The sequence below is a fragment of the Chiloscyllium plagiosum genome, unplaced genomic scaffold (assembly GCF_037043375.1).
Source record: "Chiloscyllium plagiosum isolate Xiang-an unplaced genomic scaffold, Cpla_swu_hap1 HiC_scaffold_37, whole genome shotgun sequence".
Taxonomy (NCBI): Eukaryota; Metazoa; Chordata; class Chondrichthyes; order Orectolobiformes; family Hemiscylliidae; genus Chiloscyllium; species Chiloscyllium plagiosum.
The window spans coordinates 1,155,221-1,181,926 of record NW_028270175.1 but is presented as its reverse complement, the minus strand read 5'-3'; the positions used below and the strand labels follow the sequence as shown (position 1 = coordinate 1,181,926).

At 43.8% G+C, this 26,706-nt stretch overlaps 1 protein-coding gene across 1 annotated transcript; it reads right to left on the bottom strand.

Annotated features, from left to right (window-relative positions):
• Positions 1-311: 311 nt before the first annotated feature.
• Positions 312-23,064, bottom strand: ybx1 (Y box binding protein 1). The gene is made up of 10 exons (XM_043676347.2): positions 22,810-23,064; positions 20,614-20,677; positions 20,379-20,412; positions 13,767-13,856; positions 13,338-13,457; positions 12,225-12,416; positions 8,133-8,230; positions 2,742-2,907; positions 704-803; positions 312-413 (listed from the first exon to the last, which is right to left on the bottom strand). The coding sequence occupies exons 1-9, from the start codon at positions 23,054-23,056 to the stop codon at positions 735-737; spliced, it is 1,080 nt and encodes a 359-aa protein (XP_043532282.1). The 5' UTR covers positions 23,057-23,064; the 3' UTR covers positions 312-413; positions 704-734.
• Between the last annotated feature and the right edge of the window lie 3,642 nt (positions 23,065-26,706).

The window sequence follows — 26,706 nt, the reverse complement described above, 5'->3', positions numbered from 1 at the left end:
AAGGCTTCTTAGCATTAATGTAGAAATCATTCATAATACAAATATCAAGACAGCAAATGGTGTTCTTTCGGACCTTTATTAGATGCCCGGTTGTACTTAAATTTCAGGTGTACAATGCTTACAAATTAAAAACTGGTATTTCAAAAATTCAAATTGACCAGATATCAAATAAGCTTAAAAACCATCTGAAGTAAAAAGGAAAATAGACCATCTACAAAAATCTGTTTTAAGCCAGTTCCAAAAAGCAGTTCCAGGAAAGGTTAAGAAACCATGCTGCATAGGTTTACTAGTGTGAAACGTTCTGGTATCTGGTCAACTGTATGCAAGCACTGCAGATCTTCATTACAGTCGAAAGCTCACTTTTCATATTATTGCTGGAATTTGACTTTGATGGTCTTCATTTGATGACAAAACTGCCAAACAAAAATTGAGAATTATTGTAGTTCTACCAAACCAAGCATTGAAAGCTGAACACACGGATGCTGCATGAGATGCGCAATTCACACACTAATACTGCTTAGATAAACGTCTACAATATCTCATCTGAATAAAGAAGCTGATATCAAATCAGTGACTGCTAGCAAAACACTGAACAAACAGCGGCAGGAACCACTATAATGCAGTCACAGTACAAAGTTACTCAATTGGTGAATAGGCCCAGTTTGTATTTTATGGCATAACAATCATTTACCACAAGACTTACTTAGTTGATGTTAAGAGATGCTGAGCTGGTGTTACTCAGCATTGCCCTGCTCGGTCTCTGGAGCAGAGATGTTCTCAGCTGGTGTTTCGGGTGCCTTGGTCTGAAAGACAGAAATAATCACGTTGAAGTATTTGTAATTGAACTAAGCTGAATTAGACAATTCTGTAGGCTCCCATTTCTTCAGTATGCAGACTTTGCCCAGACGCATAAAAAATTAATGGTGAAATTATATGATCCATATAATGCAGATAGTTAACTGTCTGTGCACCCAAAAAGCAATAGTAATATTGGTCATTCTGGTGAGGATATAGCCTTAAAACTAAAATCACAAAAAGGTCCCAGAGTTTGGGGCAAGAATCAGAAGGGGATTAATATACTGACGGAGATTTGCCACCGCTGCGCAGGAGGATTAAAGCTAGTAAGGTTTAGGTGGGTGGTAGTGGTGGGGGGGCTAGTACCATTGGGAAATGTACTAGAGGGCATAGGTTTAGGGCGAGAGGGGAAAGATAAAGGCACCTAAGGGGCAATGTTTTCACAGAGGGTGGTGCATGCATGGAATGAGCTGCCAGACCAAAAAAGTGTTGGAGGCTAATACAATTACAGCATTTAAAAGGCATCTGCACTAGTATATAAATAGGAAGGGTCTAGAGGGATATGGGCCAAGTGATGGCAAATGCTGTACATCTATGCTTGAAAAGGTGACAGTCCCCCTACGCCAGAAGGCAGCAACAGTGGCTTTAACTTTTACATTCCGGAACCAGACAAATTGCAATTTGCAAAAGCTGTAGCTTTAACACCTGAAAATACGATATTAATAAGTATCTAAACCCAAGAGTTACCACCAGGAAGAGCACAAAAATTTGACCAGAGGTGAGATAAAGGATAATAGCGAGAGAAGGGAGAAGGGAGAAGGTTTGAAAGCTTGGCCCAAGACTGCTGAAGGCACACAATGGCAGGATGAATGGAAGGAGAGATTGACAACAGGCCAACTTTGGAGAATGCACAGCTGTTATCCAAGTGAGGGGTCCAGGGGAGGTTACAGTTAGGATATGCAGATAAAAAACAAAATTAAGCCTGGGAACCGATGAAACTGGCACGCAATAGGATGCTGGCCATCAGGTGCAAGTTAAGTTGCATACAGTGGAGCCTGAACTACCTCACCCTATATAAAGTTGGAAATGGATACAGGAAGGGACATGTCAAGGGTTTGATTAGAGGATCAAAAGCTCAGTTAATGGTAGAATAGGATATTAAGACTGAACAGTCTGGCTCAGCCCCAGTAGGTGAGCAGACAGCGAATAGAATAATGACAAGGAAGAGTTTGAAATAAGGGATCTTTCAAATGATAAGTCAGATCAGAGTTAGTTGTCCAGGACAACTGCGTTACAGGAGAAAGGCCAAGCAAGGATACAAATATCTAAAAGATACCACTGTTGAACAGCAGTTTAGTAGAAGTTGTAGGGGACAAAGCATAGAATGGTGTGGGTCAAAGTATGGCAGTTGTCAGAGGCAAACGGAGGTGTTGAGAAGAATTAGCTCAAGTGCAAAACAATGCCCACGCAGTTTTGCTGAGCTAGAAAACTGAATACCATAGAAGAATATTGTCAACTGCATCATAAATCAGAAGGATCAGGGCTCTTCCAACAAAATCAAGATAGAAGGGTTTTAAAACTCAGTTGCAAAACAGAGAAATTTGGACAGAGCAACAAAATTAAGATTGATTGACAGTTTGGAACAAGAGTCAAGAAGAGGGAGGCGGGGGGGAATCTGAAGATAAGCAGTGCCAGAGAGGAAAAAAAGGAGTTTGGTGACAAAGATAGCAAGAGATAGGGATGAAGAGATCACAGATCACAAGACAAACTGCAAAGAAAGTCCACAAAGATTTAGAATAGATGCTAGGAAAGGAAGGAACATGGCAGAGATAGGTTCACTCAGTAGTAAAAGCACAAAGAGGCAAACAATGTTTGGCAAATTTACCTTCATTGGAAAAACTCCAGGAAAGCCACTCAACAGGCATTAACAGCAATCATAATCTTACCTCCTCGCCATCTTTTGGTTTAGGGTTTTGTGGTCGACGACGCCTGTAGTTGTAGTTGCGGCGAAACCGTCTGGGATGTGACTGCTGGTCTTGTTGGCCATCCCCTTGATTTTCCTTATCTTCTTCACTACTACCCTCCCTTGGTGGACGTGGGCGAGGGGGTCCTCTATAACAAACCAACTCATTGAAATTAATTTCACTACGACATTAGATGCAGCATCTGCTTTCAAACACGAGAGATGCACACTCAATCAGCAATGAATCTAACCAAGTGACATTTGTTCACAACCTTTGACCCATCTCAAACAGAATTCCAGTGCTGCTAATGATGCGCCCAATCCCTCAAGTCTAAATCTCTCATCAAAACTGGACCACCAGCATTTATGGCAGCAGAAACTTTTGGATGGTGGGCAGGCAATCATGTGGGGAAAGTACTGCAGAAGACCTTAAATTTCAGATAGATACACAAGGATCATGTGGCAATTTACTGCAACGCACTGAACATGTTATACACTGCTGCCAGTACACCAGTGGGAGGGGGAGCAAATGTCTTAAGTTAGGGCAGAGAGTTGCTTTGTCCTGGATGGTCTGGTGTCTCCCCAGAGCTGCTGCTGGAAGATGCCCTCATCTAGACATAGGGATGGCATTCCATTAGAAGTTGCCACAGTATTTATATGGCTGGTTCATTTATGATCAACGGTTAATTTCCAAAGATGCAGATCATGGGGACACTAATGGCAAAGGGCAGTGGGTTAGATCTCCTTGTAGGAGACAGTTGTTGCCTGACACTTGTGAAACAAATGCTACTCGCCATATCATGCCAAAATGGAATTGTGCCTCAGTATACTTACACATTGGCAGAGACTTAGTAATAAAATTGCAAACTCTGCTGATCACACAATCAGCCACTAATCTAATCCTGTCCGGAGGAAAAGTCATTGATGAAACAGCTACAGGTAACTAGGTCATTATAGCCCTGAAGAACCAGAGCTGTTGTGGCAGTGGTAGTGCCCCTAATGGAGGGACAGACAACTTCGGTTCAAGGCACGCCTCTAGGTATGTCAAATACCTAACCTAAGGAACTCCTGCACAGACGCATGGTGTAGAGTTGGTTGAATTCCTACATTGGTGTGTTACCTGGCACAAAGGGTAATCAATGGAAAAGTTACCACTGATCCCAGTTATGTCAGGAATCCTTAATACTATATTGTCAAAATATTGCCTTGATGTCAAAGGACATGTCCCTTAGTTCACCAAGCATTTCCCCCTTATTTTGAAAGATTGTTCTAATGAGACCAAGACCTAAACAGGTCTAGCAGACTGGCAAATTGCGCCAAGAGTAGGAGATTGCTAGGCAGGTGAAGCTGACAACATTGTTGGCAACACCTTCAATGAGAAAGGAGGGGCAAGTTGGCACTCTTTCATTTTCTAGACATTACCAGTACACCTGGGTAATCTTCCATATCAAATGCCAGTGATTACAGATACAGTTACTTCTGGAGCAAACCCGCAGCATTACAGGTAGCTCCACTATAATGCTGTTTGCGTGTTCCAGCAAAACCTTGCTTAATAGAAATAAAGAGGTCAAGGGAAAAGCAGGGTTAGGGGAAGACCAGCAAAAAAAAACAATGGTCAAAATTCACCTAAAGCCTATCAAAGTATGGCACAGCCTCAAGGAAAGTTTAAATCAAATTTATTAAAACAAAAAGTAAAATTTTACACATTGCATTGAAAAATTGTTTATGCAGGAAGGGTGGTTATCACTGCCACCTTCAGGTGCAGAAGTGGATGGCTGTGGTTGATTGTCTTCCGTTTCTTCAGTACACAGACAGGAGGCTGAAAGAACACAGCAAGCCACGCAGCATCAGGTGGTGGAGAAGGAGATGTTTCACATGTAGGGCGGCACAGTGGTTAGCACAGGCGACTGACTGTGTGGAGTTTGCAAGTTCTCCCCGTGTCTGCATGGGTTTCCTCTGGGTGCTCCGGTTTCCTCCCACAGTCCAAAGATGTGCATTGGCGATGCTAAATAGCCTGTAGTGTTAGGTAAGTGGTAAATGTAGGGGTATGGGTGGGTTGCGCTTCGGCAGGTCGGTGTGGACTTGTTGGGCCAAAGGGCCTGTTTCCACACTAATGTAATCAACCTAACCTAACCCTTCTTCAGGACTGGGGATGGTGTAGGGGGAGCTGCAGAAGGTGGCAGGGACAGGAGGGATGGGTGACTGCTAGGAATGGAAGGGAAGGGGAGGAGCTGGGAAGGATGTCAGGGGTTGGGGGAAGGGAGAGGGGAAAGAGGGACAGTTACTTGAAATTCAAGAACTTGGCTGCCAGCCAGATGATATGGTATTGGTTTGGTTCATTGTGGCAATGCAGGAGGCCAAGGATTGTCATGTCAGAAAAGGGAATGGGAAGGGTATTAAAATGGGCAGAGACTGGGAGGTCTAGTTCCTGGCTGCAAGGTGACCTTGCAGAAGGCAGAGGGGAAGATGTTTTTGGTGGTGTGGTCTAGTTGGCATAAGTATTAAGGATGATGCATTGGATGCAGAGACTGGTGGGTTGATAGGAGAGGACAAGGGGGACCCGGTCTATATATGTGTGTGTGTGTGTGTGTGTGTGTGTGTGTGTGTGTGTGTGTGTGTGTGTGTGTGTGTGTGTGAGTAAGTGTAAGAATTTAGAGCAGTGGAACTGGGAATAGGAGTGGTGCAATGGAGGGCTGTCTGGGGAAGCACATTGAAATACGTGGACATCTGGGATGCTTGGGGACTATGGGATAGAGTTCGTGTAGGATACTAAGAGTTAAAGAAGTTACAAGAGTGAGGACTAGCTTGGCAAGTCAGGGTATTGGTGGAGGGTGGGTGGGTAGATCTGTTGGAGACGCAGATGCGAAGAGCCTGTTGGCCATCCTTGTGGGGTATGGACATGAACAATGACTATTTATTGGGGACTAGTTCAAAAATATAGACATCCAGATTTTGCTGCTTTGCACTTTTGTCTTGAAGCTGATCAGAGGGTCAGATATCTTATTGAACAAACTGCTTTCTTACTGCATTGTCTTGTCATCATTGTCCATTAGAGCTTGGAGGATCTGAGCTACAGGGAGAGGCTGAACAGGCTGGGGCTGTTTTCCCTGGAGCGTCTGAGGCTGAGGGGTGACCTTATAGAGGTTTACAAAATTATGAGGGGCACGGATAGGATAAATAGACAAAGTCTTTTCCCTGGGGTCGGGGAGTCCAGAACTAGAGGGCATAGGTTTAGGGTGAGAGAGGAAGATGTAAAAGAGACCCAAGAGGCAACTTTTCACACAGCAGGTGGTATGTGTATGGAATTAACTGCCAGAGGAAGTGGTGGAGGCTGGTACAACTGCAACATTTAAGAGACATTTGGATGGGTATATGAATATAGGAAGGGTTTGGAGGGATATGGGCCGAGTACTGGCAGGTGGGACTGGATTGGGATATCTGGTCAGCATAGACACGTTGGACCAAAGGGTCCATTTCCATGCTGTACATCTCTATGTCGCTATGAGTGCTTCAATTCCCCGCAGGATAGATGACAAAAGAAACGTGGAAAGCTGTCATGGTGCTGCATCCTGGACTTAATCCTTTGAATCTCCAGCTACCCCATACCCCTCAGCAACAAGTTGTAGTAGATCTGCTGTAGAGAGGTGCGACTCAAGCAGCTCTTCAATATCTTCATTTGCACTTCAAAGCCAACCTGCTCTTTGATTTTTGGGAGCTTGTCTGATGTTTCACATCCTTTAAAATCTTGGACGATGGGAGGATATGCCAGTGCCTCCGCTTTGACTGTGTAAGCAGATTCATCAATTAACTGTATATTATGGTATGCATAGCTGTTCTTTAAAACCAGCAAACCATCCACTGCTTGCACTAAAGGCGGAGATCAGCAGGATTTGGGAGCATGTTTCTTTGATCTTCATAAAAGGATAAGGCTCTTATGGTGAGAAAGGTTGTCCCAGACCACTTTTGTTCGATCTTCTATCCAAACACTTAGAACCTCTCCAACTCGAGCTCCTTTGGCCATGACATCTCAGATCTGCTGGCACTCACTTGTTCCAGCAATACAGCTTCTTTAATCTTTTCAGCAGTGCCTCTAATGCTGCATAAGGTAGCGAGCTACATCACATGGTCTCTCCTAAACATCTAGCTTCTCTTCGATTGTTATAGCCCCTTTTGCGGTCACCACTCCATTTTATCACCAGGACACTTCTTGCTAACAGAGTCACTCTTTTTTTGCAAAAAATGGAGTGACATAATCTAGGAGTAGACTGCATGATATGTAGGTACAAAATCAAAGTAAGGCAGACCTGCAGGAATCATACAGGCCTTACACCGGAATTATACATGAATTTTCTTGTCTCAAGAGTGTGAGCAATGAACATTAGTTGAATTTGAATTGCAGCTGCTCAGTGTTGACAGCTGACATTGGCCATGCAGAGAACATGGAAATTTTGGCACATTCACAGAACAAAGCGAGAGAAACAAGCACCACTAGAATCATGCTATTGCAAAGAGTTCAGCGTTCTCAAAAATACCATTCTCTGGTTCTTCAGTGATGCTATAGCCAAATCACACTGCTGAAAAACACTTTATAGAACTACCACCTGGACTGCTAGGGCCCAGTTTTCAGTACACAATGCCACCAGCTTTTTCATAATCCTATCAAACGAATTAGCTGAAGACCAGTAATTATGATGCTGGAGATCAAGAGACATTGTCTAACCACTCTGCACTAATGGGCGAAAAAGCTTCAGCCTTGTCTTTTATAAGTTCAAGAGATGTAGGAGCAGAATTAGGCTATTCTGCCAATAGACTGCTCTGCCCTTCAATCATGGCTGATATGCTCCTCACGCCCATTGTCCTGCGTTCTCTCCATATCCCTTCAACATATAACCAATTAAACATCTAACTTCTCAATTTACTCACTGTCTCAGCATTCAGTGCACTTTGGGGTAGCAAATTCCAGATTCACAACCCTTTGAAAGACGTAGTTTCTCCTCAACTCTGCTTTAAGTTTGCTACCCCTTATCTTAAGACTACGACCTCTTGCCCTAGAATGCCCCACAAGAAAAAACATCCACTCCACATCTATTTCATCTATGCTTTTTAATCATTTTGAATACCTTAATTTAATCTCCCCTCATTCTAAATTCCAGCAAGTATATAGGCCTAAATTGCTTTGCACTGATGTGCTAGACTTAATACTGAAGTTGGGGAAACTTGCAGAGCCACTTCCAAAATGCTCTTCTCCAAATCAGGGTGAACTTCTGGCTTGATAGTAATCAAGCAAGGGATTGCTAGACTCTAAGGCAGAGTTCGAATGAATATAGTTTTGTTAACATCCAGCTGTTTTAAACTGTTAAGTTCTGTTGCATACCTGCGGTAGCGTGGACGGTAGCCCCTAAAACGATTTTGTCCTCTGTTGGGTTTACCACCTTCTTCCCCAGCAGCTTGGTTTTCGTTTATTTCACCACCCTTAGGAGCATAATAAAAACCATTACAACATTAATTTGGTTAATCTGGTTCCAGAAACCCAATACAAATATGCTTAGAGTTCAATAAATTTCAAATGCAGGTTCACAATACTATAATCACAGAACCGTAACTGAGCAAGCAAAGGAAACATCAACAGTCAAAAGAACAATGAAAAGAGAGCTGTGCCATTCAACAGACGCGAACTAACATGACTTTCTCGCCAAAGTTTGTGGTGACCCTTCAATATAGTGTGGAAAATCCAAGCTATTCAAATATCAGAACGGGGAAAGCCATTTAGCCTACTGGGCTTGCGACACTATTCAACTACATGAGTGAGCATCCCTCATTTCCCCGCTCTAACACCACATCCCTCAATGTCATTAGACTTCTGGACACTAGTCAATTTGCACCTCAAATATACTGAATGATCACTATTTGTCACCAGACTGGTAGAAAGTTCCAGAGATTCACTACCTTTTTGCAAGCTATTTCTGGACTGATATCCTTAAGGTCAACAGACAATTTCCCTAAGTACTTGCTGTACCTGCCATAGCTCACTCAACAAGGACATCCAGGTCCCCTTGGCGACCTACACTTCCCAACCATTTAAGGAATATTCCACCAAAAAGGGAGCAGGTTCACACTTGCACATTATGACTGAGCCCACTCACTTAGCCTATCCAAGTTGACTCTTCAATAAATTAGAATTATTCTCTACATCCAAAACATTAAATGTTATTGTTGTGGACTTAACACTGACACTTTCAATAACCCACTAATGGGATGCCACCTTAAAGGTGGACTTAAGCCATTGGGTCGTAGCGAATTTAGTTTATAAAATTGACAAAGTCCAATAAGGATTGGAAACATCATTTCTCATTCAAACATCCATATTCTGCCCAGTATCGTCCTCTGCAATGACAGGTTATCACATCCCCCACTACTGATATCAGCTTTAGAACAACCTTTAGAATTTTGAAATATAACCACACATTCAATCCATATCCTTTAACACTGGGATGAATCTCATCTGATCCAGAGATTTTAATCAATCCTCAATCCAGTTCACATCTTAAATGCATAAATGGATTTCTTTTAAATTATTCAGTCTCATTCCTTGATAACCTAATATTCTTTCGAAAAATCAGCATCACCCACGACAGACTCAGGAACTATTGCATTTTGCCAATATTTCCCATTCACCACTACAAATTCACCTGTCCCCATTGGTAATGGACTCATTTACCAAAAAAAACTTTTGTTGGGTTTCATAAACCTAAACAAAAAGTCTGTCTTTAAGAGTCATTAGTTGGGGTTTATATTCTCTGCTTTCTCGTTTCCCAGTTTTTACTTTTCCAAGGTTCAAAATTGCTTCAAATCTTGGTTACCAACATCTCTCGATACAACCATAACCCTTTATATACAGGCAGCTGATCCTTTATCCAAAGGAGTCTGGACCAATAGTTTTTTGGAATTTTTCAAATTTCAGAATAAGTGATAGTTTGATGGTGAAATTTTTAAAACATCTTAGTGGAGGAGCAGATTTATTAAGTAAAACAGGCCTGGAGAACAAACCCAGGGCCTGCCATTGCTGGGCCACACCCCCATGTCACATCCGAGTGACAGAGTGGTGTGGATTGGGTTAACTGTTTGCACACCAAACAACCTTGTTAATGAGAAAAAAACTTCACAACCTTCAATTTCAGAACTTTGGATAAAGGATTGTCTACCTGCACTTTGTTAACCACACCAACCATTTGGATGCTGGTGCCAGAAAAATATTTAGGCAATATTTCTTTAAATACTAGCTATCAAGTCTGACAAATCATTTCAAGTATTATCTCAATCTACCAGTGCCACTCATCTTCATAACTTCCCTTCAGATTTCAGACTCTGGATTCAAAATGAACTATACTGCATTCAAACAGTGCAAACTTCTTTCATATCATAGTCAGCCTCTTCAAAGGCTATTATTTACAGCATTTATTCATTCACAAGATGGGACATCACTGACCAGCCTGTATTATCCATTCTTAATTATCAAAAGGGCAATTGCTGTGTGTGTGATATTCAGCTCCCAATCTTGGTCCCCACATCGCCACCAGCAATTAAACCGGATCAAATCACTTCAGTTTGAGCATTCACAAAAGGTGATTGACTTGAATACAATGTCCATTCAGACAAAGCGTCTGTCTCTGAAACAGCTTATATCTTCTCAGTCATTTCCTCAAGCATGTAAACCTGTCAACCTGTAAGCCACAGACATCCAGCACCTCATCTGGTTTGGCCATCTGTACGACAACACTGGACACCTCAAACAAAATATTGCCCATTTAGGTTTTGATGATAGGACAATCCCAAGTAACTCTACAAGTCAATTATTTAAATTCCATTTAACCTTAATGCACACAAGGTGACTGTAAATCTCCAGACACCATTGCAAATCCACCACATCTCCCAAATATGGTAAAGATACATAGCATTCTGATCGATCCAAAGTCAACCAAAATGCATCAGGATCCTGTATCCACACTTGATTTGCCATTCATGAAGGGAATCCAGTCTTTTCATTAAGCTTTATTACACGGATAAAATTTCAGGTGCAAGCCTTACAGAGGATATGCATTAATTTAGTACCATCCCTATTTTAAAGTTCAAACCATTCCTGAAGTCTAGTAATTCTAATTGGCTAATTACCAGCCTGGGGACGGGACCATAACATCCAAGAGCAGAATTAGACCTTTCAGTCCATAAGCGTCTACTCCACTGTTCAATCATGGCTGATGGGTATCACAATCAAATTCTCCTGGCTTCTCGGCAGGAATCTTTATCCCCTTAGCAATCAAGTGGCTGTCTATCTTAAATAGAATGACCTGGCCCCCACACTCCCCCGCAGGAATGCATTCCATTTACCACCCTCTGAAGAGATTCATCTCATCTCTGTTCTAATAGGTTGTGCTTTCACTGGGACTTGACTTACTGTCTGTACTATTGAAAAGATCATTTCCACATTTTTTAAGCTACTCAGTATTCTAAAATTTCAATCAGGTGGCTCTTTAACCTTCTAAACCCCATTGACAACAGAGACCCCTGAACCGCTCCTTGTATGGACTAACACCTGATGCATTCTTGTAAACCTCCTCTGGTCTACCTACCTTTGTGTCATCTGGCAACGTAGCAAGAGTGAAACCAGTTCCTTCATTCAGATTGTTAATGTATAAAATCTAATTGAAAACAATAGCCTTCAAGTTTTCTGGAAATTTGCAGTTGATAAAAAGCCAATGGATTCACAGGAGTTTTAAAAAGCTACATCTACTCGTGATTGGTAATAAAACCGCTTAAAATGTCAAAATAAAACAAACTTTAATAGAACACTAACAAGTTCTGGAAAAGCGCAGTCTGGCAGCATCTGCAAAGAGAAATTAGAGTTAACGTTTCAGATCCATTGACCCTGCCGCAGTTCTGAGGTAGAGTCACTGGACCTGAAACGTTAACTATGATATCACTCGGCAGATGCTGCCAGAGGTGATGAACTTCTCTAACAACTTTTGTTAGTATTTCTGGCTTACAGTATTTTTTTTTAAAAACAGATTATCTCTCTCCTTGATGACTGGCAAAGATTAGGGATTGTGGCCACTCAACTAAGCAACCTTTAATATATAGATTACAGCAGGTGGGACAAATCATAAACCCTGAAAAACCCACAATACAGATCCAAACCAGTGAAAGGAAAAGTCACTGATTAGCATATTAAGATAAAATATTTCAAATAATTGATGTGATATCGACAATGGATGAGTGCTCCACCAGATCAAGCTGCTTCTTAGCCACAAAGGAATAGCATTTCAGCAATTCGTCTATCCATCCCAATACAAGATTATGGTGTAAAGTAAAATTATTTCTTACCATCTTTCTGGAAAAATTACTGATACCAACAATGCAATTAATCAAATATGCAAAGAACAAACTCTACAGCAAATTCCCTTTAAGCTACCTCAGTAATTTCTCCCTGAGGCTGGTTGCTATATTGTGGACGGCGACCATAGCGGCGACGGACAAAGTAAGGTGGATAACGTTGTCTTCTGTATGGAGGACGATGCTGTTGATTTTGATATTCCTGATTTTCTCCATCTGTTGCTGTCTCTGCTCCATCTCCTTTCTCTCCACCTTCAATGTTCTGTTGGTACTAATTAAAAATCATACAGAAGCAATTTATTGATATTAACCCAAAAGAAATTAACTAATCAAACATGATAGGAAAGCTGTAGGCAAGGAATGGATACAGGTGGTCTTTCCTTGGATGGAAAAGTCTCAAATGGATTTGATCCCACTACAAAGAATGCAAATTCCAAACAAACAGTCTGTTTTGCCATCTGACCAACTGAACCTATTTTGCTACCTAATATACAAAAAAAATGGGCTGACAGTTCTTGCACCTTTATGCTTGGTATTAGTTCCCATTTATTCCAGGTATTATGTCCTGATACATAGGAACAGGTAAATTAAAAAGATCTAAAACAGAATTAGAATTATAAGCACAAGCAAAATCTAGCTTTCACTGATGCACTCCAATTATCTGACATTTTGATAATTTAGAGCACTGACCTGAGACCAGTCTCAATCTTCACAATACATAGATGCGAAATTAATTTCATTCAGTTATAAACAGTTTTACTTGAGCCAAGGAAATATTAAAATGCAATCTAATGAAGTTAACTGACTTAGAAGCTGCAAGCATGTCTCAAAATAAGGGGGAGCAGATTTAAAGACAGTTGAGGAGGAACTTTTTGAACATCACAGGAATAAAAAGGTTATGGTCAGTAGGCCAGTAAGTGGAGCTGAATCTATGAAAAGATCAGCCACGAGCTTAACAACAGATCAGGTTCAACTGGCCAGTTGAGCAGCCTAGCTCTTAATTTTAATTTATTAGCAATAATCCAGACAGCAATTTCTCCACATAGCTTCTCACACACACTATTTCCAGTAGGACACTGCAATTAGGTATTTCCAAGTACAAAGAAACCAACACTGTCCCCACTGGGGCACTTTCATCAGATAACATGACCCAGACAACATAAGGTCATGACAGCATCAGCTTTATACTTACATTACGTGGTGGCCCTCGACGACGAGGGTTGTAGCGACGGTAACGATTTCGGTCCGCAGCATATCGGCTTCCTTGGACAGGAACTCCACCTGGACCAGTGACATTTGCCGCCTCTGCACCCTACAAAGCACAGAGATTATGGTCTGAAGAGAAAATTTGAGGTACACACAATGTGGCTCTTATTTCAGATCAAACCTGCCATATGGTTTACTTTGTATCTTAGCAGGAACATGGTGCTATACCTAACTCGGCAGAATGAAGTGGAGGGAATACTTTTTTCCCCCCAGTAATGCACAACTAAATGAAGGTGCTACAGACCCAGAGAAATTACTCTACAATGATAGCTGATTAACTTTAATAACATCCTATTACAGCAGTCAAGTTTTCAACTTGACCATAAAGACATTTGAACCATACAACTGGCAATACCTTTTCACCTTCCACCACGTCAAACTCCACAGTTTCACCGTCCCCAACGCTACGTAGATATTTCCGTGGGTTATTCTTCTTTATGGCAGTCTGAAAAGAATTCAATGCCTCAATAAGATTTAAAATCTCAAATTCCTTCATACATACAAGTCCGAAAGTTTGCATTTGAGAGTCAAGGGAAACGCAACATATCTGCCAAAAACAGAAGTTTTGACTTGGATTCCCAAACTTGAAAGCTTTTTGCAACAGTTTTCATTCCTGCAGTTACACTGGCACAAAGCATTTTCTCTAGAACATTGAGCAGTCCAAAGACCCAAATGGTATTGCAGACCTTCCCCAATAAGATCATGTATTCTAAGAATAGAAGATAACTTGATGGCAGAAATGTCACTTGAAGCAAGCAGAGTATCAGCAATGCACCAGGTCGACAAACAGGAAGAGAAAGCTTGAATATACTCAGGAGTAGATTAATGCAGAATGCTACAGCTAAAGCAGTTAGTGCTTCCAAAAGAAGCCATTAAGCCGAAGCCACCAAGCCGAAGCCACCAGGAAGAGTGCACGCATTATGAGGTGTAATCTCCAGACATGTTGCTGAAGCTGCAGCAGCAGCTTTTGTGTGAAGGCAGAAGTTTTTGCATCATCACTCATCCACACTGACTATCAGATTGCCCCAAAAAACCTCAGACAAGTTTAAGGGACACTGGTGAAGTTTACATTCATATTTTAAGTGATGAATAAGATGGGACCAGTGATTTACAATTCATTTGAAAAGACCTTCAAACTTAAAAAATCGCTTGACAACCGATGCTTCAATGCTTACAGGATAACCAGATCGATTAGATTTCAAAATGCCACATCTAAAATCATGAAGACTGCACAGGATTGCTTATGGAGTTGTCCTTTAAGCATGTCAGAGTGCCAACACAGATTCTACCATTAGACATGGTGACACCACCTACCACATGCACAGCAGGTACTCATGTGACTCAGACAAAGTCCATCTCTCACTGCACGCAAGGATACCCTGAGGCACAGTACATTGTCAAAACCGAGCAGACGCAATGACAACAGATGAATGGGCACCATGTAACAATAGCCAAACAGGTATGTTCCTTCCCTGTCACAGAACACATTAGTAGTAAAGACATCCAGCCTCAGAACTTCAGGTGGCTGTGCTCCAAGGCAAACTTCGGGATATGCAGCACCATAATGGCCAAACAGTGGCTGACAGCCAAATTCTGTACCCATGATGGCCTCAACCAAGATCTTGGATACATGCACCACTACACTACACACAAGACACTCATTCACACTGACACCCTGTCAACATACACTGTCACACTCACGTACAAATTATCAAGCACGTGCACACACTCCCTCTCCCACATGCATGTATACACACAAGGTAAAAACAATGACTGCAGATGCTGGAAACCAGCAGTTGGATTAGTGGTGCTGGAAGAGCACAGCAGTTCAGGCAGCATCCGAGGAGCAGCAAAATCGACGTTTCGGGCAAAAGCCCTTCATCAGGAATAAAGGCAGAGAGTCTGATGCGTGGAGAGATAAGCTAGAGGAGGGTGGGGGTGGGGAGAAAGTAGCATGGAGTACAATAGGTGAGTGGGGGAGGGGATGAAGGTGATCGGTCAGGGAGGGTGGTGGAGTGGATAGGTGGAAAAGAAGATAGATGAAAGAGAAGATTGGCAGGTAGGACAAGTCATGGGGACAGTGCTGAGCTGGAAGTGTGGAACTAGGGTGAGGTGGGGGAAGGGGAAATGAGGAAGCTGTTGAAGTCCACATTGATGCCCTGGGTTGAAGCGTTCCGAGGCAGAAGATGAGGCGTTCTTCCGCCAGGCGTCTGTTGGTGAGGGAGCGGCGGTGAAGGAGGCCAAGGACCTCCATGTCCTCGGCAGAGTGGGAGGGGGGAGTTGAAATGTAGGGCCACAGGGCAGTATGATTGATTGGTGCGGGTGTCCCAGAAATGTCCCCTAAAGCGCTCTGCTAGGAGGCGTCCAGTCTCCACCAATGTAGAGGAGACCGCATCAGGAGCAAATGATGCAATAAATGACATTAATGGATGTGCAGGTAAAACTTTGATGGATGCGGAAGGCTCCTTTAGACCTTGGAGGTGAGGGAGGAGATGTGGGCGCAGGTTTTGCAGTTCCTGCGGTAGCAGGGGAAGGTGCCAGGATGGGGGGGTGGGCTGTAGAGGGGCGTGGACCTGACCAGGTAGTCACGGAGGGAACAGTCTTTACGGAAGGCGGAAAGGGAAATATATTCCTGGTGGTGGGGTCTTTTTGGAGGTGGCGGAAATGTCGGTGGATGATTTGGTTTATGCGAACGTTGGTAGGGTGGAAGGTGAGCACCAGGGGCATTCTGTCCTTGTTACGGTTGGAAGGGTGGAGATGCAAGATGTGAACGAGATGCGTTGGAGGGCATCTTTAACCACGTGGGAAGGGAAATTGCGGTCTCTAAAGAAGGAGGCCATCTGGTGTGTTCTGTGGTGGAACTAGTCCTCCTGGGGAGCAGATACGGCAGAAGCATTGGGAATATGGGATGGCATTTTGTGCAAGAGGTAGGGTGAGAAGAGGTGTAATCCAGGTAGCTGTGGGAGTCAGTGGTTTTGTAAAAAATGTCAGTGTCAAGTCAGTCATCATTAATGGAGAGGGAGAGGTCCAGGAAGGGGAGGGAGGTATCAGAGATGGTCCAGGTAAATTTAAGATCAGGGTGGAATGTGTTGGTGAAGTTGATGAATTGCTCAACCTCCTTGTGGGAGCATGAGGGGGCACCAATGCAGCAGAGTTGGGGAGTGGTGCCAGTGTAATTACAGAACATAGACTGTTCTATGTAGCCAAAGAGACAGGCATAGCTGGGGCCCATACATGTGCCCATGGCTACCCCTTTGGTCTGGAGGAAGTTGGAGGATTCGAAGGAGAAATTGTTAAGGGTGAGGACCAGTTCGGCCAAATGAATGAGTGTCGGTGGAAGGGTGCTGTTGGGGACGTCGGGAGAGGAAAAAACGGAGGGATTGGAGGCCTGGTCATGGCGGATGGAGGTGTAGAGGGATTGGATATCCATGGTGAAGAGGAGGCATTTTGCAGTTGCAGATAGATTCTATTTTGTTTAGAAAGCACACAATCTGCAGGCAGTTAGCCCATGACATTTCATAAATTCCTACTTTGGAAATCAAACCAGTCTGACTCAATTGGGATACAGAGACACTAACCTCACCTTTAATGCATTGTCTGAGCCGAGACGTTACTTTTGTATAAAGCCTTAAGCTATCACTGGAATGTGATTTTATAGTAGTTCCACTATTTACAGATTAATGAATCAAAACCCACAACCATTCTAAAAGATGAAACACTTAACAGTAATCTAGGCTTGTTCAATAAGTCCTACTAGTTGTAGGACACTTCGATCCATATAAATTCTGTGTCTTCTGATTCTGCCCCACTAGCTACTTGGAGTGATGCTCTGAAAGCTTCTACTTCCAAATAACCTGTCGAACTACAACTTGGTGTCATGTAACTTAAACTTTGTCCACCAAAGTCTAAACACCAGCACTACATTAATGTCTCCAGTGGATATGCATTAGCATCTATTTCTGGATAACTTAAATAAAATACCTAATTAACAAATAGAGTACCATTCCTTATTGTTCCAGCCGATCACATTGCCAGAACTGCAGCTTAATTACTGGACAAGTAGAAACGCACTTTCAAAGAGACAAAAATAGCAAGTACACTACTGAAGTCAGTTCACTTTCTTTAAAAAAATTTCACTCATGGGATTGCCGGCGCACCAGCTGGGTCAGCATTTGCTTCCCACCTATATATTCCTTGAAGACATGAAGAGGCACTGCCTTCAACCACTAGACTTACTTACAGACTGTTGATAGAACTGACTGGTATGATGAGAAACACTTACTCTAAGCTGTATGGCCACACAACCACCCTAAGGGCTTGTTCACAGCAGTAAGTGCTTGCAGCATTGGTGTTCAGGTTCAAAGACACCACTGTGCAGATGTCAGACATCAGCACAGACAAATAGAAGCAGGAACATTGCTGCTAGGTCTTTTCAGAGCGAAGTTAAGAATCATGCATATTGCTGAGAGTCTGGAGTCATATGTAGGCCAGACCAATTAAGGATGGCAGATTTCCTTTCCTGAAGGACATCAGTGAGCCAGATGCTTTAACAATACCGCATTCTTCAAACTCTCTCCTTCCCCAATGCTGAAGTCATCGCATTACGCTTCATAGATTTTTGACAAAAGGAAGGTACATACAGGTCATCCTAGTATAACACGTTTTGTTAAAGTGATTGACAAATTTGGGGATGCTGAACGAGTATAGTGATTTTCTATAGAGATCTTCTACAATGCCATTTTCTGCAATGGTTTTCCATAGCACAACTTTCTACAGTGCAAGGTTGCAGGGGAATGCAACTGTCACATTAAAACATGACGACCTGTACAAGTAGTACATTTCAACTGACATGCTGGAATAGCCATCACTGGTAATTGCAGAGAATGAATTTAAAATTACCTACTAGATTAAATATCACTCACTTCAAGGCCAAATCTATGAAACAAAATCAAAACCCAGAGAGAAACCAGAAATAATAAAGGGACAAACTTACAAACTTTTAAAAAACAATTCTTCAAGGTGATCAGCACATAACAAATGAGAAGTTGGAAAATCCCTGGAATTGCCCAAGACAATGTTATAATAGCATGGGTAGACCATGTCCAACAGGTAATCAAATACCATTGGCCTATCACAACCTTCATTCATGAAGGTCTGAGCAATGGGCATCTTTTCTCAGAGCTGAAATGTGTTGCTGGAACAGCGCAGGTCAGGCAGCATCCAGGGAACAGGAGAATCGACGTTTTGGGCATAAGCCCTTCTTCTTATGCCCGAAACGTTGATTCTCCTGTTCCCTAGATGCTGCCTGACCTACTGCGCTGTTCCAGCAACACATTTCAGCTCTGATCTCCAGCATCTGCAGACCTCACTTTCTCCTCAATCCTTTCTCCGAGGTAACACAAGCTAATCCCTCTATACTACTATATTGCCACATTCCCGCAAATAACCCCATGCTTCCAAATTAATAAAAAACTTCATCTGGTTTATACAAAAACATTTAGCAACATCTCAAAATGAACAAAAGTTATTAACTCATATTACCCATTGCCTTGAACGTCTTTATTAACATAGCAAGGGCAAGATTGCCAATTTTATGTATATCACAAGTCAACTGCAGAAATTTGGTAATCCTTCACTACTAACGTTTAAAACCTAGCCACATCTGGTATAATGAACTTTAATCAAGATACTACTGTACGATTTGCCACCTACCCACATTCAATTTTGAAGATTAACCCAAAATTTCACTAGCGAACTTTAAATAAGGGTAAGCCAATGCTGCAAGCAGAGTACTGATGCAGATGGGCCATGATCCAAATTAACACGCAGAAGCTAAACTATCAACTTTTAATCAAGGTTGAACAACAATACAAATACAATTGTTTCTGCACCAAACACGTGGATGGCCTTTGCGACAAGTTTCTGTAGGACATTAGGAATATCAATGTTAACCTCAAAGGAGACACTGGAAACTTCTCAAAAGGTGTGTCAAGAGGAATTTGTAGCAGAACATCTGAAAACCCTTCAAATCTCTTTTCACGTGAAGCAGCAGCACCATGGGCTATTTCAACAAGTCAAACAGATGGGACCCCAATTATTATACCACATTGGCCGACTGCATATTACATGAGCCATTCAGCCCATCAAACCTATCCCATCTCTCAATACAAATGGTCTGGGGCAAATCAGCCTTCAATTCCCCACACCCCAATATTGCAAAAATCTATTTGCTCCCTCTGCAGTGATGCAGCCACAATTCTCTACAGTAGATAATTTCAGACATTCACTACCTTTTGTTAAAAGGAATTCCTTTGCATCTCAAATTTAAAGGTGCCCCCTCACTATGCAAATACATCCACTAACTCAAGATTCCCCCACCAGTGAAAATATCAAGATCTGTCTGTTTTGATCAACTAGACTCAAAAATTGTACTAGTCTTATCTACTTGCAGCACATGCATGCCAGGTGTTTTTTTTCATGCTCAACACCACCTAGGCTCCTCTGCACTTGTTTTTGGAGGGTCTTGCTACAAGTAAAGCCTCCTTTTGAATTCTTCTGACCGGAGTGCACAATCTCACTTTCATCATTAAAAATTCTACTTGTTACATTTTTTGCCCATTCACTCAGTACCTTGCAAATGACAACACTATACCAAAACAAGTTGGGTAGACAACTGCAAATTTAACACATCAATCTGCCCCATTATCTAAATCAAGGATAAACAGTAAATAATTCAGTCCCTAGGGCTGATGGTGGCACTCCAATAGTTACGTCTTTCCAAACTAAAAAAAATTGATCACAACTGTCTTCAACATTAACGGTTCACAACACTGCACTTTTACCACCAGCATGACTGTTCAACATGCAACAGCTCAGTAGTGTCATACCTGTCCACATTTTTCACATCCAAAAGTTTATTGGGACTTCGGCTAGTCGTACGCATGCAATCCTTAGAATATACACTCACCTGATGTACAAACACATCTTCCTTTGTATCATTCCTACAAAGCAAAAAGAATTATAGTTCATACATGTGTATTACTCTGTCAAGTCATTCTCTTTCCCTATTCATATCTGCATGGCAACTTATCCAGTAATTTGACTTAATTTTAAATAGTTTTACACATGTAGGTGCTTCTAGTAATGAAAACTATAATCAAAAACCTAATTGTAAATATTAAGCTTGGAGAGTTTTCACTAACCTGTTGATAAATCCATAGCCATTTCGTACATTGAACCACTTTACTGTTCCAAGAACCTTTGTTGCTGAAAGAGATGATTTACAATATTTGAGTCATAATTTTGATGCATCAGCTTAACTTTCAATGAACACCTGATCTAACTTAGGAACCAAGCACTAAAATCTCACCAGAACTCCAAACCATGAGTAGCAACTTACTTAAACTGGTAAATCACCATTTGGCTGCAAATTTCCACAATAGATACTGGATAGAGGTGGTGGCATGGAACAACGCAATAACTGATTATAGATGCCACTCAATCTAGGTCTACAATTAGTGCCTATTACAAGCTGTAGAAACATTTATATTGCAAACATTAATAAATGCCCTCTTCAAAATTCCTTAATGTGAGAGAAGAGGCGGCAGCAAGGCATCTCCTAGAGTGTACCGCAGCATTCAAAATCATACCTGATCATAAACTTCAAGATCAACTTCTCATTCAAGGCAGACGGAAATATAACTGAGGTCTAAGGCTTTAGTAACCAAGCCAACCTTAATCCAAAACATTAGTACATCTGACAAATCAAAATGTGAGACTTATCCATGATTACCCAATATACCAGGTTTATTTCAATGAGGAACAACTGCAGATGACATCAGTATTGGTGTAAAGGGCTTACTGAGCTCAGCAGAGAGACAGCCAAGTGAATTGACTTGTCATTTTTGTTCAATACAGCTACATCACATGAGCTGATTTATCAATTGCTCCATGCAAACTAACTACATGCCAGTTAGCAATTTAACTGCTCAGTCACCCCAAACAGTCAAAGCAAATGATACTTATTCAAATGGGTCTACTAGAAATGGATATCCACTTGTGAAGATGGCAAAAATGTTAAATGGTGCCTTATTCAAGTGGGTTTCAATTTCAATAGCAAGTTGAGTGACAATAACACTGGGCATCATGATCTGCAACTTAATAACACACAATAAAAGGTTAATAGAGATGAGAATGCAGTGCTGTCTAAACAGTCCCACAAGAATGCAAACCTACAGCACATGGAATTAAACTGCAGAACAACACGGCTACAGCTTCACCTAACTACATGATTGACCAACTAAGAACAGACATACTTAGTTTTGGGCATCATTGCTGACAACTGCAAAAGTTTGATGCACAGTGTTATCTTACGGATCCTCCTTGGCACACTGTCATATCAACAAAGCTGCACAATACGGATTAAAAGTAGTAGCACATTCACACAGTGGTAGCGTGTAGTAAAAATGTAAAAACCTTCCGAAGACCATACAGATTAAAGACCAAGTTCACCCCAAGCAGGATGACGTACCTTCTGACAGGAAACAGATCTCGCTGGAAGTGGGGTCCTCCTCCAGCCCCGGGCATTAAGGTGGGCTCAGGCCCCTCACCCGAAACCCGTCTGACACCGAGGGACAACATGACAGTGTCACCCTCCCTCCCCCCCCCCCTACCCCCGGCATGGGTGTGTGTGAGGGGGGGGGGGGGGGGAGAGGAAGGCCGGTGAAACAGCTCGGAACCCGGGGCGGGCCGTGTTCTAGGCCCCAGTTTGAATCGGGTTCCAGCGCGGGTTCCGCTCCAACGTCTCCCGGACGGCGGTTTGAGTTTGAGGTGGGTCCCGAGCGCGGGTTCCAAACGCCCAGGAACCGCCGGCACAGGCCCAGGCCCCCGGCGACACGCTGCCGACATGTGGCCGGGCCGGAGGCCCCGGAGCTGGGGGGGGGCACAGCAACATCCACCGGCTCGGAACAATGGGAGCGGGTACCTTCCGGGAGGCGGGCCGCGCTCTCTCGCCCCCCTCCCCACCATAACCCGGGGGAATGGACCGTACCCGGGCCCGCGGCTAACCCGCTCTGAGCCACCGGAGGGGCATGACCGGGGGGGGGCACAGCACCCGGCCCCGCGCTCTCTCCCCCCCCCCCCCACATCAAGGTGTGTGCGGGGGGGGGGGGGGGGGGGCGCCGTTGACTTTTGAATCCACGTGAGCTCGACGCCGGCGGCCGTTACTACCCCCCCCCCCCCACCCCTCACCACTCAATCCCGCACCCCGGGGGTGAGGGCCTGCGCTCTCTGTCCCCGAGACCGGAGCTCTCCCTCTCCCCGGGACCGCCCTCCCTCATCTCGGGGAGGCCGCGCTCCAGGCCCGGGGCAGGGGCCTGGCGTTCCTCCCTCTCACCCACCGATGACTTTCTTCTCCCCGGGGGATTTGGGTTTGTCCGGCTGCTGCTGCTGCTGCTGAGGCGGCGGCTGCTGCTGCGGTTGCTGTTCGGGTTGCTGCTCTGTCTCGGCCTCGCTCATGGTGTTGTCAGGCTGCCTGCGGGATGGTGGTACAGTCGGGCCGCTCTCGGCTGGGGGGCTCCCTGCGCTCTCGCTCCTCGCTCTCCGCTCCGCTCCGCTCCTCTCGCTCTCCCGCTGCTGAAAGAACATGGCCGCCCTCTCGCGAGAATTTCAAATAAATACCACCGATCGGCCCGCCTACCTGGCCAGTTCCCATTGGACACTCGTTCGTCCTTCCCACTCGCTATTGGCTATGTCGTCTGTCCCTCACGCGTCTTCGCCACCGCCCACATTCCACGGGTAACGGCCGTGACTGGCGCGGCATTCCAATACCCGCTCTCCATTGGCCTATGCCGCCGTCCATCGTTCGTGACGTAACTCCATTGTCCGCGTTTGCACCCACCTATTATGTCTTCCGATTGGCCCTTCACCGGCCTCTTCCCACCCCCTCCCCATTTGATTGACAGCGGCGGACAGGTGAGCAGCTGTCAATCACAGAGTGAGCCCGGGCCACTGGGCATCACTTGCAAATATTGTACCGGGTATACTCACTGAGCACCATCTTGCATACATCAGACACGTAGACCATGTACAGCACATACCTCAAACCGTCAACACTATCTTGCCAGCATGGAGACCTTGAAGGACTGCCAAAGAAATGTCTTTAAGCCACAAGGATCTGTGCTGGGTCTGCTGCTTTTCATCATTTATGTAAATGATTTGGATGTGAACATAGGTATTGTTAATAAGTTTGCAGGTGACACCAAAATTGGAGATATAGTGGACAGTGAAGGTTACCTCAGAGTACAATAGGATCTTGATCAGGTGGGCCAATGGGCTGAGGAGTGGCAGGTGGAGTTTAATTTAGATGAATGCTAGGTGCTGCATTTTGGAAAGGCAAATCAGAGCAGGATACATTATACATTTAATGGTAAGGTCCTGGGAAATGATGCTGAACAAAGAGATCTTGGTGTGCAGGTTCATAGTTCCTCGAAAGTGGAGTTGCAGGTAGCTAGGATAATGAAGATGATGTTTGGTATGCTTTCCTTTGTTCAGTGCATTGAATATAGGAGTTGGGGAGTCGTGTTGTGACTGCACAGGACATTGGTTAGGCCAGTTTTGGAATATTGTGTGCAATTCTGGTCTCTCTGCTACAGGAAGGATGTTGTGAAACTTGAAAGAGCTCAGAAAAGTTCTACAAGGATGTTGCCAGGGTCGCAGCTATTAGGAGAGGTTGAATAGGCAAGGGCTAATTTCCCTGGAGCATCGGAGACTGAGGGTTTATTTATTCACGGGATGAGGTCATCACCTGCTAGGCCTGCATTTATTGCTCATCCCTAATTGACCAGAGGGCATTTAAGAATCAACCACATTGCTGTGGGTCTGAAGTCACAGACCAGATAAGGATGGTAGTTCCCTTCCCTAAAGGACATAAGCAAACCAGATGGGTTTTTCCTGACAATCGACAATAGATTCACAATGCTCTTAATTCCAGTTGTTTATTGAATGTAAATTCCACCACTTGCCGTGGGTGGCTATTACCAGGGTCTTCTGATGAGCAGTCCAGCAAGATGGCATGTGGGTGGCCCGGTGGCACAGTGGTTAGCACTGCTGCCTCACAGCGCCAGAGATCCGGGTTCAATTCCCGCCTCAGGCGACTCTCTGTGTGGAGTTTGCACATTTTCCCTGTATCTGCATGGGTTTCCTCCGGGTGCCCCGGTTTCCTCCCACAATCCAAAAATGTGCAAGTTAGGTGAATTGGCCATGCTAAATTGCCCGTAGTGTTAGGTGAAGGGGTGAATGTAGGAGAATGGGTCTGGGTGGGTTACGCTTCGGCGGGTCGGTGTGGACTTGTTGGGCCGAAGGGCTTGTTTCCACACTATAAGTAATCTAATCTAATCTAATAGCATTAGGCCATTGCCTCCACCATGACCTTAAAGAGGTTTATAAAATCATGAGGGGCATAGCTTTAAGGTGAGAGGGGAGAAATTTAACAGGGAGTTAAGGGGCAACTTTTTCACGCAGAGGGTGGTGTGTATGGAATGAGCTGCCACACGAAGTGGTGGAGGCTGGTACAATTACAACATTTAAAAGGCATCTTTTAGATTAGATTAGATTACAGTGTGGAACAGGCCCTTCGGCCCAACAAGTCCACACCGATCCGCCGAAGCGAAACCCACCCATACCCCTACATTTACCCATTACCTAACACTACAGGCAATTTAGTATGGCCAATTCACCTGACCCTGCACATCTTTGGATGGTGGGAGGAAACCGGAGCACCCGGAGGAATCCCACGCAGACACGGGGAGAACGTGCAAACTCCACACAGTCAGTCGCCTGAGGTGGGAATTGAACCCCGGTCTCTGGTGCTGTGAGGCAGCGGTGCTAACCACTGTGCCACCGTGCCGCATTTATTGCTCATCCCTTGGGTATAATGCTGGCAAATGGGACTACAGTAAGTTAGGATATCTGGTCGGCCTAAATGAGTTGGAATGAAGAGTTTGTTTCCATGGTGTATATCTCCATGACTCTAGTGCAGGTTTGGTGGATTGGCCCTACTAAATTGCCCATCATGGCCAGTGATGTGCAGGTTAGGTGGATTAGCCATAATAAATGCAGGGTTACAGGATAGATTAGAGGATGACTCTGGATGGCATGCTCTTTGGAAGGTCAGTGGCTTCACTGGGCTGAATGGCTTGCTTCCACACTAAGGATTCTATCTCACTAAAACTGCTAACATTTTCTCCATCTCAATATAATTTGTTCAAGTGTATCACAGTCCCTGTTCCTGATACCGATTGATCTTCTTTGTTGTGAATACGGATGCAAGAAACTCGTTTAAAAAAGGCAGGCAGAGCCCAGTGGTTCGTGTTCCCTGCAGGCACACACAAGTTGGCTTTCCCATGAATGGAACATGCCCCTCTTGTCATTTGCATCCTGATCTCGTGAGGAAGTACACAGGGTCTTATGGTGAAGTTATTAATTTTCCTGCTTCCATAGCAGTTCAGACAATCTTGTAAAGGCTGTTGTATACTTGAATTCTCAATGCAAAAACAGTGTAGCTGTGATCTCCATGATTACATCATGCTCAGCAAACTGAGGGAAGTTACTGACATCACAAGAAATACAGGATTAGACCATTTGGCCCATTGGATGTGCTCTACCATTCAGCAGCATTATGGCTGACCTTGGATTTCAACTCACTTTTTCGCTCAGCCCTTTTTGATTCCTCGAGCTCCCAAAAATCTGTTGCAGCCAGAGAAGTGTTCAATGATGGAACATCCATAGCTCTCTGGGCTAGAGAGTTCCTTAGATTTATAACTATTTAAGAAAGTTTTTCACACAGAGGGTGGTACTGGTATGGAATGAGCTACCAGAGGAAGTGGTGGAAGTTGGTACAATTGCAACATTTAAAAGGCATCTGGGTAAGAGGGAAATGGGCCAGGTGCTGGCAGATGGGACTAGATTGGGTTGGGATATCTGGTCGGCATGGACCGGTTGGAACGAAGATGCTGTACATCTCTATGTCCTATATGATGTGCCTCTTCTCCTAAGACTAATGAACCGTTTTTATTTCTGTTGACTGAGGAATCTATCTCTCAGTATCAAACTTGCCAAATCCCTTGAGAATTATCAATGTCTAACAAATGCCCTTCATTCTTCTTAACTCCAGAGAATATCAGCACAACTAATCCAGCTTTTCACCTTAGGACAACCCTGCTCAGCACAGGGACAAACCTGGTGAACCTTTGCACCACCACCTCCAATGCAAGCGTACTTACTTAAATACGGAGACC